This window comes from Gorilla gorilla, chromosome 12 (genome assembly GCF_029281585.2).
Source record: "Gorilla gorilla gorilla isolate KB3781 chromosome 12, NHGRI_mGorGor1-v2.1_pri, whole genome shotgun sequence".
Lineage (NCBI taxonomy): Eukaryota > Metazoa > Chordata > Mammalia > Primates > Hominidae > Gorilla > Gorilla gorilla.
The window spans coordinates 70,097,420-70,111,830 of NC_073236.2; the positions used below are offsets into that span (position 1 = coordinate 70,097,420).

The 14,411-nt window shown below is 45.1% G+C and overlaps 2 protein-coding genes across 12 annotated transcripts in view; one reads left to right on the forward strand and one right to left on the reverse strand.

Moving 5' to 3' along the window:
* ANXA4 (annexin A4) overlaps positions 1–8,938 on the reverse strand; it is a 187,879-nt gene extending 178,941 nt beyond the window's left edge. Inside the window, exon 1 of the mRNA XM_019020968.4 lies at positions 7,837–8,938. The gene's annotated coding sequence lies outside the window, so the exon portion shown is untranslated. The remainder of the gene's footprint in view (positions 1–7,836) is intronic.
* Positions 8,939–9,019: 81 nt separating this feature from the next.
* Positions 9,020–14,411, forward strand: part of AAK1 (AP2 associated kinase 1) — a 185,861-nt gene continuing 180,469 nt past the window's right edge. For all 11 annotated transcript variants that reach the window (XM_063695825.1, XM_019020962.4, XM_055378038.2 and 8 more), the window contains exons 1-2: positions 9,020–9,156; positions 9,457–9,851. In XM_063695825.1, coding sequence (XP_063551895.1) covers positions 9,689–9,851 — 163 coding nt within the window. In that variant the 5' untranslated portion in view covers positions 9,020–9,156; positions 9,457–9,688. The remainder of the gene's footprint in view (positions 9,157–9,456; positions 9,852–14,411) is intronic.

Consider the following 14,411-nt stretch of genomic DNA (forward strand, 5'->3'; position numbering starts at 1 on the left):
CATCCTGGGTTCAACTGATTCTCCTGCCTCAGCCTCCTGAGTAGCTGGGATTACAGGCACCTGCCACCATGCCTGACTAATCTTTGTATTTTTAGTAGAGACGGGTTTTCGTTATGTTGGCCAGACTGGTCTCGAAAGCCTGACCTCACATGATCTGCCTGCCTCAGCCTCCCAAAGTGCTGGGATTACAGGTATGAGCCACCGCGCCCAGCCGTAGTTCAATTCTTTGATGTGCCCATTCCAGTCAGCACAACCGGTTTTCAAAATGAAAAGTCTAAGTTCTAATTTAAGAAGTCATCTGACTAGAGATCCCTAAGCTTTTCCCAACAACCTATTAAAAGTCTTTAAAAGAAAAAGATTGACTCATAGCAACACTGCTCATCTAAGGATGAGTAAACAGAAAAAAATTACAACCACCTCATAGGTTTATGAGAAGATTCTACAGCATATAAAAAGAAAACACAGCACTCAAGATGAGGAAGAGGCTGGGCGTGGTAGCTCACGCCTGTAATCCCAGCACTTTGAGAGTCTGAGGCGAGTGGATCATTTGAGGTCAGGAGTTCGAGGCCAGCCTTGCCAACATGGCAAAACCCTGTCTCTACTAAAAATACAGAAAATTAGCTGGGCATAGGCCTGTAGTCCCGGCTTCTTGGGAGGCTGAGGCAGGAGAATCTGTTGAACCTGGGAGGCAGAGGTTGCAGTGAGCTGAGATTGTGCCACTGCCCTCTAGCCTGGGTGATAGAGTGAGACTCCATCTAAAAAACAAAAAACAAACAAAAAACAAAACTACTTTATGTTTGCAATAAAAATTCAATAAAAAGGCCGAGAATATGGGGGTTTACGCCTGTAATCCCAGCACTTTTGGAGGCTGAGGCAGGATTGCTTGAACCCAGGAAGTTGAGGCTGGAATGAGCTGAGATCACGCCACTGCACTCCAGCCTGGTCAACAGAGTGAGACTCTGTCTCCCAAAAAAAAAAAAAAAAGCCGGGCGCAGTGGCTCACGCCTGTAATCCCACCACTTTGGGAGGCCGAGATGGGGGGATCACGACGTCAGGAGACTGAGACCATCTTGGCTAACATGGTGAAACGCTGTCTTTACTAAAAATACAAAAAAATTAGCTGGGCGTGGTGGTGGGAGCCTGTAGTCCCAGCTACTCCGGAGGCTGAGGCAGGAGAATGGCGTGAACCCGGGAGGCGGAGCTTGCAGTGAGCCGAGATTGCGCCACTGCACTCCAGCCTGGGCGACAGAGCGAGACTCCGTCTCAAAAACAACAACAACAACAACAAGACAAATGGATACTAAAAAACAGGTAATATATGAAATATACAGATTGAGGTAAAAAGGAAGAGCTGGCAGTAAGGCAAGTAAGAATCAAAAGAAACTAGACAAGGTAATGAACATCTCTAAGAAAACAAAAATACGTCTTGCTCTGTCCCCTAGGGTGGAGTGCAGTGGTGTGATCATAGTTTACTGCAACCTCAAGTTCCTGGGCTGAAGCAATCCTCTCGCCTCACTCTCCCAAGTGGGTAGGACTCTAAGCACATGGAACCATGCCTGGCTAACATCCTCATCTGTTTGTTCTTTTCCTCATCTGTTTGTTTTGCACCATATTGTTTAGTACATGGTAGTTCATTACATACTGATTGAATAAAGGAGCACTCTCAAATCAATTCTTAAAAATAAATGCTCCAATGGAAAAATGGAAGAGGATACAATTTAGAAATGAAGAAATATACACAACCAATAATTACTACATTATAAACTCTGTGAAGGAAAACACATGTCCATCTTCTTTATCATATTTCCAGTGCCTAGCATTGTTTTGGTATATAACAGATTCTTAATAAACAACTGATGAATAAATAAATGAACAAGAAAAATTGTTCAGCCTCACTAATTTAAACAATGACAACAATAAACACCATTCCTACCTAACAAAATGAAATGGATTTCTTTTTAAACTGCACAAACTCAGTGCTGGCAAGGGTATGGAAATACTTAGGATTTAACGCCTTCTTTTAAGATCAAAAGCTCTAGCTGGGCACAGTGGCTATGCCTGTAATCGCAACACTTTGGGAGGCCGAGGGAGGAGGATTGCTTGAGGCCAGGAGTTCAAGATCAGACTAGGCAACATAGCAACATCCTGTCTCTACAAAAAATTAAGAAATAATTAGCTGGGTGTGGTGCTGTGCACCAGTTATACAGGAAGCTGAGGGGGGTGGATCCCTTGAAAGCCTCAGCTTATGATCATGCCACTGCACTCCAGCCTGGGTGAGAGAGCAAGACCCTGTCTCAAAGAAAAAAAAAAGGATACAAAAACCACTAAAAGCTCCTGAAGGCAAGGAGTGTAATTATTTTGTTTATTGTAATAAACTTTCTAAAGTCTAGCACATGGTGCTTAATAAATATTTGTTTACTGGATCAGTGAGTGGAGAACAAATCAATATCAATCTCCTGGAGGGTACTTTGGCTCTCTAGCTGTAAAAACATTCATACCTTTTGACCTAATTATTCCATTTATAACAACGTAGCCTTAGAAAGAAAATCATGGGGCCAAGCGCGGTGGCTCATGCCTGTAATCCCAGCACTTTGGGAGGCTGAGGTGGGTGGATCACCTGAGGTCAGGAGTTCAAGACCAGCCTGGCCAACATGGCGAAACCCTGTGTCTACAAAAAATACAAAAATTAGCCGGGCATGATGGCGGGTGCTTGTAATCCCAGCTATTCAAGAGGCTGAGGCGGGAGAATCTCTTGAACCCGGGAGGTGGTGGCTGCAGTGAGCCGAGATTGTGCCATTACACTCCAGCATGGAAGACAGAGTGAGACTCCGCCTCAAAAAAAAAAAAAAAAAAATCAGGCCGGGCACAGTGGCTCACACCTTTAATCCCAGCAGTTTGGGAGGCTGATGCGGGTGGATTGCTTGAGTTCAGGAGTTCAAGACCAGCCTGGGCAACATGGTGAAACCCTGTCTCTACAAAAATAAAAAAATAAAAAAATAAAAAGCCAGACGTGGTGGTGTGAGCCTGTAGTTCCAGCTACTCAGAAGGCTAAGGTGAGAGGATTGCTTGAGCCCAGGAGGTCGAGGCTGCAGTGAGCTGAGGTTGTGCCACTGCACTCCAGCCTGGGCGGCAGGGCGAGACACTGTCTTAAAAAAAAAAAAAAAAAAAGAAAGAAAATCAAAGAAGCACACAAGAGAATACAAGAGAATATTCATTCTAATCATATATAAAAAGTAACATTTAAAAATAAAACATTTGACAGTAAAGCACTGATTACTAAGCAGCCACTAAAAGAATATTTTTAGAGAATATACCATGAAATAGGAAACTATGAAATGAAAAAAATAAAATATATAATGTGATCTAATATAGTAAAAAATGTACTTATATATGGAAACATGCTAAAAGGAAATTGATCAAAATGTCAATAGCAATTATCGCTGAGTGGTAGAATTATAGCTGATTTTTATTTTCTTCTATCTACTTTCTTCAATGAGCACATAATTACTTTCTTAAACAAAATCCAAAACCAAAATCAACTGGAAAATAAGAAGACAAGGCTCAGTTTAAAAGAGAAAATTAGGCTGGGTGCGGTGGCTCACACCTGTAATCCCAGCACTTTGGGAGGCTGAGGTGGGCAGATCACCTGAGGTTGAGAGCTCGAGACCAGCCTGACCAACATGGAGAAACCCCATCTCTACTAAAAATGCAAAATTAGCCAGGCGTGGTGGCACATGCCTGTAATCCCAGCTACTCAGGAAGGCTGAGGCAGGAGAATCGCTTGAACCTGGGAGGCGGAGGTTGCGGTGAGCCAAGATCGTGCCATTGCACTCCAGCCTGGGTAACAGAGCAAAACTCCATCTCAAAAAAAAAAGAAAATTAAAAATTTAAAAAAAAAATCAAGAAACGTCTTTTTTTTTTTTTTTTTTTTTTGAGACTGAGTCTTACTCTGTCTCCCCAGATGGAGCGCAGTAGTGCACTCTCAGCTCACTGCAAGCTCCGCCTCCTGGGTTAAAGTGATTCTCATGCCTCAGCCTCCCGAGCTGGTATTACAGGTGCATGCCACCATGCCCGGCTAATTTTTGTATTTTTAATAGAGACGGGGTTTCACCATGTTGGCCAGGCTGGTCTTGAAGTCCTGACCTCAAGTGATCCACCTGCCTCGGCCTCCCAAAGTGTTGGGATTACGGGCATGAGCCAGCACGCCTGGGCAAGAACTGTCACTTTTTTAAAAAGGACATGGTTCTTACAAGTTCGCTTCTGCTAAACAGTGGTTCTCAAACTTGAATGTGTATTAGAATTACCTGAAAGGTCTGTGAACAGAAACTGCTGCCTCTGCCCCTCCCTCTTACTCAGTAGGTCTGGATGGGGCCCCAAAATTTGCATTTCTAACAAGTTCCACTTTGCTAAAAGACGGCAACATAGAAAGCCCATATGGTGTAATGAAAATGATGTGGGTTTTGAGGTCAGTCTTGGCTCTGCCCTTTTTAAGATGTTTTGTAGAAATAGTTGACAGACTCTAATCCTGCTCAGCCTCTGTTTCCACACCAATAAAAGTAATGCACACTTCATAGATGTATTGTGAGGGTTAAATGGTATGATTAAATACCCAACATAGTGCTTGACTCAGTTAAGGATTTTAATTAATGGTGGTCTCCTTTCCTTTGATTTCCTCAAAGATACAGCACACTGGGTTTATGGTAACATGATTTAGGTGTACCACAGGTCAAATCATTTCCTTCAAACCTAACAAACCATACATGTTCATCTGCTACTAACAAAATCTTCATTGTTCATCTATAAAATTGGGAATAATAGTGTAACAGTATTTTCTTTGATAAAATAGATAATACTGTCTACTTTGTAGGCAACCATGAAGATTAAATAAAATAATATCAGTCAGGCACGGTGGCTCACATCTGTAATCTCAGCACTTTGGGAGGCTGAGGTGGGAGGATCACCTGAGTCCAGGAGTTTGAGGTCAGCCTGGGCAACAAAGCAAGACCCCATCTCTATTTTTTATATAATTATTTTTTTAAAAAAGTGGCTGGGCGTGGTGGCTCATGCCTGTAATCCCAGCATTTTGGGAGGCCAAGGTGGGTGGATGGCCTGAGCTCAGGAGTTCGAGACCACCCTCGGCAACATGGTGAAACCCTGTCTCTACTAAAATACAAAAAATTAGCCAGGCATGGTGGCACACACCTGTTGTCCCAGCTACTCGGGAGGCTGAGGCACAAGAATCGCTGGAGCCTGGGAGGCAGAGGTTGCAGTGAGCCGAGATCACGCCACTGCACTACAGCTTGAGCTACAGAGTGAGACTCTGTCTCAAAAAATAAATAAATAAAATAAAAATAAAACAATAAAACAAGATAATATATATATATTTTTAAAATTCCGTAACTGGCATATGGAAGATACATAGTGTTAACTGAAGAATCCCAAGGTTTATAAATTTGGAGAGGGGAGCTTTACTTTTTATAAAGGGTTGCAGCCTGCAGGCTGGTGATCCTGACAGGCTGGGAAGTGTAGACTCTGGCAGAGACTGAAAGCAGGTATTTAGAGGGAGGAAAAAGTGGAACACAAATTTATGCCAAATGAGTTGGCTAAGAATACACACTTAAGAAGTTACAAGAGCTTTGATTATTCACAAAGTGGGGGGCAGCACATGCATGCATAGTGAGCAAACATGTATGTTACATATGTCCTATGTTCTCTTTGGGGTGGAGATTTAACATTTAAATGCATTACAATTAGGTGAAGCAAAGGACATGAAGACACTCAGTGCACAGCCTCTGAAAACCAGCCAGAACCAGTCTGTGGTTGGTAGTCTCTTACTAGGATGTTACTGAAATCAGTCTCTTGTCCAATCAAAGAGATAGTTATGGTTTGTGGAACAGGGGTTGGGGGGATACAGTTAGTCAGCATCTAGTGGTCAGTGAGCTACAATTGTTTCAATATTGCTTATCTCCAGGCCAGTGTCTATTTAGCTACCAGAGAAAAAGAAAAACCTTGTGGCAGTTAGAAGATGGTTTACTCTTCAAGTGTAGGGATGTGTGACTTAACCCTTGCCTGACATAGCCTTAGGTCTTGTTTATAATTTGGCATCTTACTGCCTCAAAGAGTCTGTTCCATCGGTCATATGATCACTATTGTAACAATAGTAAATGGCACTTTCTTTTCCCACTCCCTTTGACTATTTACCCATAGCATCTTCCACACCTAGTTCAAAATTCATCTAGGATACTTCAAATCAATCTTCCCACCTTAATCAGATAGCTCTGTTTTGTGTCACATTTAAAGTAAATTATTTACTTTAAGTACTGCTAAGAACACACTCTATGTAAACTATTATACTGGATGCCCAAGGAGATAAGTAGAAGATGGTTGTCTGGCTTTGAGGTGTTTGGTTGAGACAGCAATATACATTAAAAGTTGAACAGGAATGCAAAGCAGCATGGGACAAATTATACAGAAAGTGTGATAGTTTTGAGATTATAGTGGCTGATCTGTTCATTATTTTGTACTCAGGAACTAAAAAATTACTAAGAGTTGTAAGAGCTCTGGTTTTATAGCTGAGATAATAAGCCCAGTGACACAAGTGGTCTAGGATCCCAGCTATGAAGTGGCAAGAGGTTTCCTGTCTCCTGGTCCTATGCTGCTTGTGCGTGGGTTTCTAACTATTCACGAGTCTTTTAATCAGTTAATGTTTGCTCTCTCTAAGTAGACAGTTTAGTATAGCCAGGTAAGAACTGGGCTCTGAAACTAAAATGTTTGGGTTTGAATCCTGGCTTTGCTATTTACTGTGTGACTTTGGGCAAGTCACTAATCTCTTTGCTTTACTTACCCACCTATGAGTATAATAATGATACTTTACTTCATAGGGTGGTTGTGAGCATTATATACTTAATATATGTAAAGCAAGAAAAACTGTGGATTTATCATTATAATTGCTATTAGTCTGTGAGGGAATGGAGGGCAAGGAATCTAGTCATGTTTTTTGTTTTTTAAACCTCTTCCCTCAGCTTCTGATCAGAGCATTCACGTGGGTGTTCAATAAATGCATGTTAGCTACCTTAAGCATATTGGGAGTTTTTGTATCACTGAAGTAAGACTTGAGATTTGTGTAAGCCTGGACTAGTCTGGTACCAGAGAAGTCTAGAAAGGTAAAAACTGAGATAGCATAAGATTGATTTTAGGACCTAGCACAGCTTCTTTAAAAAAGTCAGTCAAGACAAATAAGTGCTGAGAGAAATGGGGGTCAATGAGTCTGATTCCAAATGAGCTTTCTCATCTATTTTAAGATCTGTTTCAAACTTCCTCAGACAAAAATCTGGCCTTTTAAGGGAAGTGCAGAGAACATGCCTTCGTGGGCTTAGTTTGAGGGAATAGGGGCTGCATTTCACCCTGGAGGTGGCTACATGAATTCGTGAGCTGAGGTGACAACACTGACTCTCTCCGGAAGAAAAGATGCTATCTCTTCACGGAGTTTAATTACAATGGCACTACTTGAAACAAGCTGCAGCAGCAGCAACAACAAACGCTACTGTTAGCCCAGTCACAGCTCAGCTAAATATTCAGATTAGAGAAAGCAAGAACCATTTTTTTCCCTGGGACACCCTTCTCTACTCAAATACCCGCTGAAAAAAAAATTCTGAGACAAGCACTAGGGAGTGGGGAAAGCGGGCAGAGATGAACAATAACCCATATTCAGGGGTTAGAAAAAAAATAATAATAAATCATGGTAGGTTTTTTTGTTTGTTTGTTTTTGGCAGGAACTTGCCACTCTTCAGCATCATCCATCAGGAAATCTAGGGTCGGAAAAGTGTACCAACTGACCTTCCAAATTTTCTGCATTTGGCAGATGCAAATCACACAGTCCATCCCCGCCCTCAGCACTTGGACGGTATCAGGGAAACATAAGTATCAATGGAAGAATCTTGAAGTGAAAAATAAATAACTGGTCAGGTTAGGGTTAGTGTTCTTGTGTGCAAGGGAGCTAGCGAAGTTTAGGCTTTGATGCGCACCCACAGCGTCAGCAAAGGAGGAGGAATTAAGGGACAGCATGGGCCGAAAAGCCCCCGAGTTTTGAGGTCAAGCCAACGGGCTGGGTCTCCGGTATCCTAGGATCTGCTCTGCACACAACCTTTGGCAGTTTCTCGGTTTGAATCTCGCCTGTACATTTCCAGACGAGACACTGTCTTACTGAGCGTTCTCACAGCGCCTAGCTCAGAGCTGACCGCAGAGCCGGCTCTCAATAACATCTAGACGCAAAAGCAGCTTTTGAGGTTAGGGGCGGAAGGGCATCGGTTTTACTTATTTTAAGGCTGGCGCTCGGTGCAGCCGGATCCAACTGCCAGCACAATGTTCCCGATCACTTCTCGCTTCCATTTCAGCCCAGGAGACGTCGGGAAACCCACAGGACCCGCTAGGGGCTAAGCGGTTAAGCCGCGTCCTTCAGGTGTCAGTCTCGATCCGTTCGGAAACCACAACCTCCAGAATCCCTTGTGCCAGGAGGCCAGGCCGCAAATAAGATGGCTCCAGAAGGGTGGAACATACAGCAGCGGGGGAACTTAGTCGTTGGCAGTTTCTTCACGGGATGTGTTTAAATTGCCGAGTCCCCACATACGCGCCACCCCACAAATCTCCTTCGAGGCCGTGGAGGCCACGGCTGCCGCCTCGCCCGCTCCTCCAGGAGTGTGCTGGGATTTGTAGTCCAGAAGCCGGACTGTGCCGAGCTACCTTTCCCAGCTTGCCCTGCGGCTCGGGTGATATCAACAGTCTTTTCCAGAACTCTGTCTGCACTGAGACCCTCTTCCCCCAGTCCTCTTCTCGCGGTCGACTCCTTCCCATCCGTGGCGACAGAGCGGCGGTTGCAGGAGAGGCCCTGGTCCCTCGCCGCGCCGCCCCGAGGGGCACTTCCGGCGGCGGTTCACTTCCTGGTTGGGTGGATGGAGCCGGGCGGGAGCGCGCGCGGGGGAGGGGCGGCGGGTCAGTCTCCGCCCGGCGCTCCCGGGATCAGCTGGCGGGCGGGCGGGAGCCGAGCGCGACCCCGGCTCTCGCTGCAGCGCCGCCTCTTCTCTGCGTCGCAGGCCGGCCGGGCGGCCGTGACAATGTCGCGGGGCTGGTAGCAGGGCGCCGGCCGCCGAGCCGTCTCAAGTGGGTGCTGCCAGGATGCCGCCTCGAGGGGCGGCGGGGAGACCCGGGAGGAGCGGGAGGCAGTGCCCGGGAGGGTCGGCGCTGCCGGAGCAGCTCGGATCCCTCCTTTCTCCGAGCTCCCGGCTCGGGGGTCCCGGGTTCTGGGGCCGGGGTCGCGTTTTCAGCCCCACGGTTTTTCTCGCCAGGAAAATACATGAAGCGTTTCCCCAGGATGATGGCTTTTGCTCCCCCTAGGACTCAGCGGTTGAATTTTTAAGCGTGTTACTGATTCATCCTCTCTTTCTTCCTCTGTCATCACAGGTTTAAACTTACACGAATCGCTTTCTGGAGGAGGAGGGGACCCGCCGCGCGATTGACACGCATATTCGTATAGGCATCCTCCCTCAGCCCCCACCCCCACGGCCGGATTCGGGTGGCTCCTCTCCGAGGTGAAATCCGAGAAGAAATCCTTGGATCTCTTTTCTTAAAAAAAAAAAAAAAAAAAAAATCTAGAAACCATCGGTATTTTGCTTTGCTGCTCCCTGTTCGCAAGATGAAGAAGTTTTTCGACTCCCGGCGAGAGCAGGGCGGCTCTGGCCTGGGCTCCGGCTCCAGCGGAGGAGGGGGCAGCACCTCGGGCCTGGGCAGTGGCTACATCGGAAGAGTCTTTGGCATCGGGCGACAGCAGGTCACAGTGGACGAGGTGTTGGCGGAAGGTACGGTGGGGCTCAATGCGCCGTAAATTAAAATCTTGTGCTGATGCGGCAATACTGTGGTTTCTAGTTGTTGCATGTATGAATGGGCTTTGACCAGTTGACCCTCCCTTCCCCCTTCACTTGCCCTGTGAGTCATTGTCCTTGAGAGATTTAAAATTGAGATTTGAAAGTGACTGGGCTTATGGGGGTGTGGGGAGGTTGCCGAAATTGTTTACGTTAGTGGCCTTTTATTTTTATTTTTTTAATATTGAGAAGCTAAATTTTGAGGATCACACAAGAAAACGTATGTGTGAAAGTGTAAAGCTTTATGCCAAAGGCAGGGCGATGGGCATGTCATCCTCCTAAAACTTAAAATCTTGATGTGAAGGCTGAAGGGTGGGGATGGGGGGACTTTTAAGAAGAGAGGGGTTTCTCCTTCTCCTACCCAACTTTCCCACTTCCATGAGCAGGCATTGGAAGGAAGAGAGGATTTTCGAAGAACGTGAACGTGTTTTTCCAAGGGCCAAGGCTCTTGGTGGATTTCACTAGTAGATTTGTTTCCTGACCCAACTGTAATCAGGTCCCCAGGTTATAGCAAAGATAACAGAAATTACATAAAACAAATGTGGTTATTTTGAACTCAGTCTAGTAGGCCCCTCTTCCTTCTCGCTTTAGGTTTTGTTTTTTTGTTTTTTTAATCAAAAGAAAAATTACTTGAGAGTGGCTCTGATTTTGTTTTTTCGCTATCAGAGAGGATGTTATTTAGATCTGCTGCGTAAATTCCCTCTGTGTTTCATCTGTGTGTCTATACTCACGTAGATATACATCTTTATTCCCCCAGGCTTTCGGGAAATCTTTGCATGTCTCTTTTGGTAACCTTAACCTCGACCTTCATAATTATGCCAGACTCATACTTTTCACAGCCAATCGCCTGCCTAGTGTGCTTTTATTTTTAATAAAAGCAGCAATTTCCTTGGCATGAAGCAATTCAGACTGATTGGATGGGGCCAACCTGCTGTAGGTTGTGTTATAGACCGAGAGGGGTTGGAAGAAGGGAGAGGTCTCTCTTACTGCAACATGGTGATGGTAGGGAACAGTTTTATTAGCGAGGGAAGAGATAAAGCTAAGAGGCCTCTTTAAAAAGGGGCCTTTTGCAAGCTAAAGTTGAAGCAAGGGTCCTGACCTGGGCCTGGGAAATGCTTACCATGGTGGGTGTTGCGGGCTGGTGGGTGGGTTTGGAAGAGGAAGAAGCTGTGTTTGGCTCTCAGCTTGTGTAAGCACTGGATTCAGCAGGGCCCAGTTTTCTGGGAATAGAGTTGAAGCCTGTACTTTAAAAACATGATTTTTAAAAAAGATCTCTGACAGTTAACGTCCATGTGAAATTATTGCTCTTCCAATCTCAGTACTGTTCTAGCTGCGCTTTATCCGGGGCCTGAGTCACTGTCCCCTTGGATCTTTCCTGTGGACTTTGGTGCAGGCTGGGAGATGCTTCTGTGCCCGCTGCCAGATCCTCACCCTTGAGTCTGATCTGTCTCTTTCATCCCTGTGCCAAAGCCCTTAACTGCAGTGGGGTGGAGAAATGGTGAAAAGGAGAGTGTGTCAGAGAGAAATCAGGAGAAACGAAGGGCCACAGAACACTTTCCTCCCCTCTGAATGGCCTCTGCTGACCTTATAGCCCACGAGCATTTTGTTCAGCTAGGATGTTGTCTCATCACGGATGATGCTGCCCTAAGCGGTGCATGTTCTCCAAGTGTGAGAGGAGTGATAGGGAAAAGAAAAGGCAAAATTGGTCTTTGTTACCTAGGCTGCCTTCCTCTTCTCTGGGATTCATCTTTGAGAACTGCGCATCACGTATTGTGATATTTTTACACAGAATTTAGGACTTGCAGCTCTGCATTTATTCATTCAACAGTTTATGGAGTTGCCTGTGAAGTGCCAGGTGCTGTGCTAGGCTCTGGGGGTATACTGTTAAACTAGATGCTAGCTTTTACCAACTGCTTTAAGAGATGGAAAATAGCCAGTTATAGTGGATTGGTAAATGCCATCATAGAGATAAACTTAGGGTGCAGTGGCCCCCAGTTTTAGGGAGCCCAGGATCATTTTCTGAAGGAAGTGACTGAAGAGTGAGTAGGAGTTAGTGTGGTGGCACCATGGGCAAAGACAGAGTAGCAAGAGAGAATGTCTCGTAAAACTGGGTCTGGCTATGCGCCCTTTTTGTGTTCTTTGGCTTAAGTTGAGTTTGAATTTGTGGCTCTTAGAAGTATGTAGATATGTAGGAGCCAGTATACAAAGTATTTATGTAGCACCTACCAAGTCCAAAGACCCTATGAAGTTCTGAGATGGATGAGGGAGGTCTAAAGTGTGATTGATATCTGCCTTTAAGGATCTGCCAATGAATTTGGGAAGATGAGGCATACATTCACACATACAGTAGCATGGTTACCAGCACTGTCTGTAGAGTCAGACAGATCTAGGTTCAAATTCTGAATCTGTTCTTTACTAGCTGTGGAACTGTAGGCAAGACATTCCAAACCACTCTTGAATCTCTGTTTCCCTGTGGCAGTGGTTCTCAAAGTGGGGCATACTTATCACCTGCGAGCTTGTTGGAAATGGAGATTCTCAGGCCTCACTACGTAGGCTGTGGGTGTGGGGCTTAATAAGTTCCTGGAGAGATTCTGACACAAGGTCAAGTTTGAGAACCACTGCTTAATGGCCTGGTCATGAAGATTAAATGAGGCAATATATATAATTAACATTTTCAGGTGTTCAATAAATAGTAGCCATTACTTACCAGCAACGTTATACATCATATGTATATATGTGGGGGGAGAGAGAGAGAGAGAGAGTGTGTGTGTGTGTGTGTGTGTGTTAAAGGGGAGTGGGAGCAATGTGAAAGCTAGTTGAGCTGCAGCAATCTGAAGCAATTCCTTTCCCCCATTGTTAGGGGACAGAGCCAGATGTTCTTTGCAGAGTCCTCGCCAGCTCCTTAAAGGCTTAACAGACATTTCGGGTAGCCATGCTCCTTGCCTGGACTCTCTTCTCTGTGAGTCCCCAAGTGCTGACTTATCTACAGTTCCAGCCAGAGTTGTTTAAGGACCACAGGAGTTGTACCGTGTGTGCCCAGAGCAGTGGCTAGGCAGTTTAGGGAGGAGTGGTGTGAGGCTTCAAAACACAGACCAGATTACCACCACATTCTGCTGATGATCTCTTTTTCTCTAGCGTGGGTGTTGGTCTGTGCTTTTTCGTAAGGAATTGCAAGAACCCCAAGGAGCAGGTGCTGGGTAAGACAAAAAGATGTCGCACTGCCATACCTTCCCTGGTAGCATCAGCCTTCCTGGCCTGGTTTCACTAACTAGTCCAGCAGGGGCTGTTTGGGGGAAGTGAAGGCTTTAAGTTATGAGTTTAGAGGAATATGGCTATTTCTAGGCTGGGTGCCAGGGAGAATATTTTCTTTCTAGCTTTCTCAGCAAAGATGCCATGATGAGAAGCTAAATCATGTCTAAGTTAATGGGCATATGATATCAAGGGAAGATTTGGTTTAAGATTCCAGAATGAGCTCAATGGGAAAATTGGAGCAATGTTCAAAGAAGGATTGAGAAGCTGTGCTTTTATCATACTTCCTTAGCTATACGAGGACTTATATCTAAGCTTTAAACAATAAATGTTTATTTATTACTGTGTTGAAGACAACATTCTGGAACTATAAGGTGGACTAGATGGCTCCTCAGAACAGCTTTCTAATTTATATTCAAGGAATCCAGGTCCAAGGCTGATGAGAAGTACCAAATGTCCACATCAGTAAACTTTGATAATTTCTCCTACCTACAGAGCAAACTAGTAAGGCTTAAAAATGTGTGTGAAATCACCAAAAATTCCATTAAAGGCACATAATATGTTGGTGGTATCAATATGATACACGTACGTGCCTCTTTGTGGCAGGCACTGTATTAGGTTCCAGAGATCCTAAGATGGATGGGACACAGGCCTGACTCTTAACAGAGCTCAACACCTGAGATAAGTGTCCAGCACTTAAGCGTGGCCTTTGACATACATACCTTAGATGGTAAAAGATGTTATGATAAAGAGCCTGGGGGTGAGAGTTCATAGGTGACATGAAGTTTGAACAGGAATAGAAATTGCCCAGCATATGTTCCAGATGGGGGTTACCCAGGACCTCTCAGGCTGAGAGAATAGCATAGGCAAAGTGGTGAAACAGCATGATAAATTTTGAGAATACTGACTAGTTTAGTGTTACCATTTTCGTCAGTACACATTTCCTCCCCAGAATCAAGGAAAGAAGGACGGAGGACACGGAGTGGTAGAATGAAATTCTTTAAGTTGCTCCCTGGAGGGGCTTGCTACTCACTTTCTTCAGTGGCCCTGGGCCTTTTGAAAGACTGATGAATAGGTACCAAGAATGCACGGCTCCCCTCCTGTGCCTCAGCCCCGTGCCAATTGTGGGGAAAGGGAGCAGCGAGTGTCTGGGGAAAGAGTGGTCCCAGAAGGTTTGATAAGAGGCTAGAAGCTTAAGCAAAAGCAGGCAGGGAAGGGAAATGACCAGTGTTACCGAAAGGTATGAAC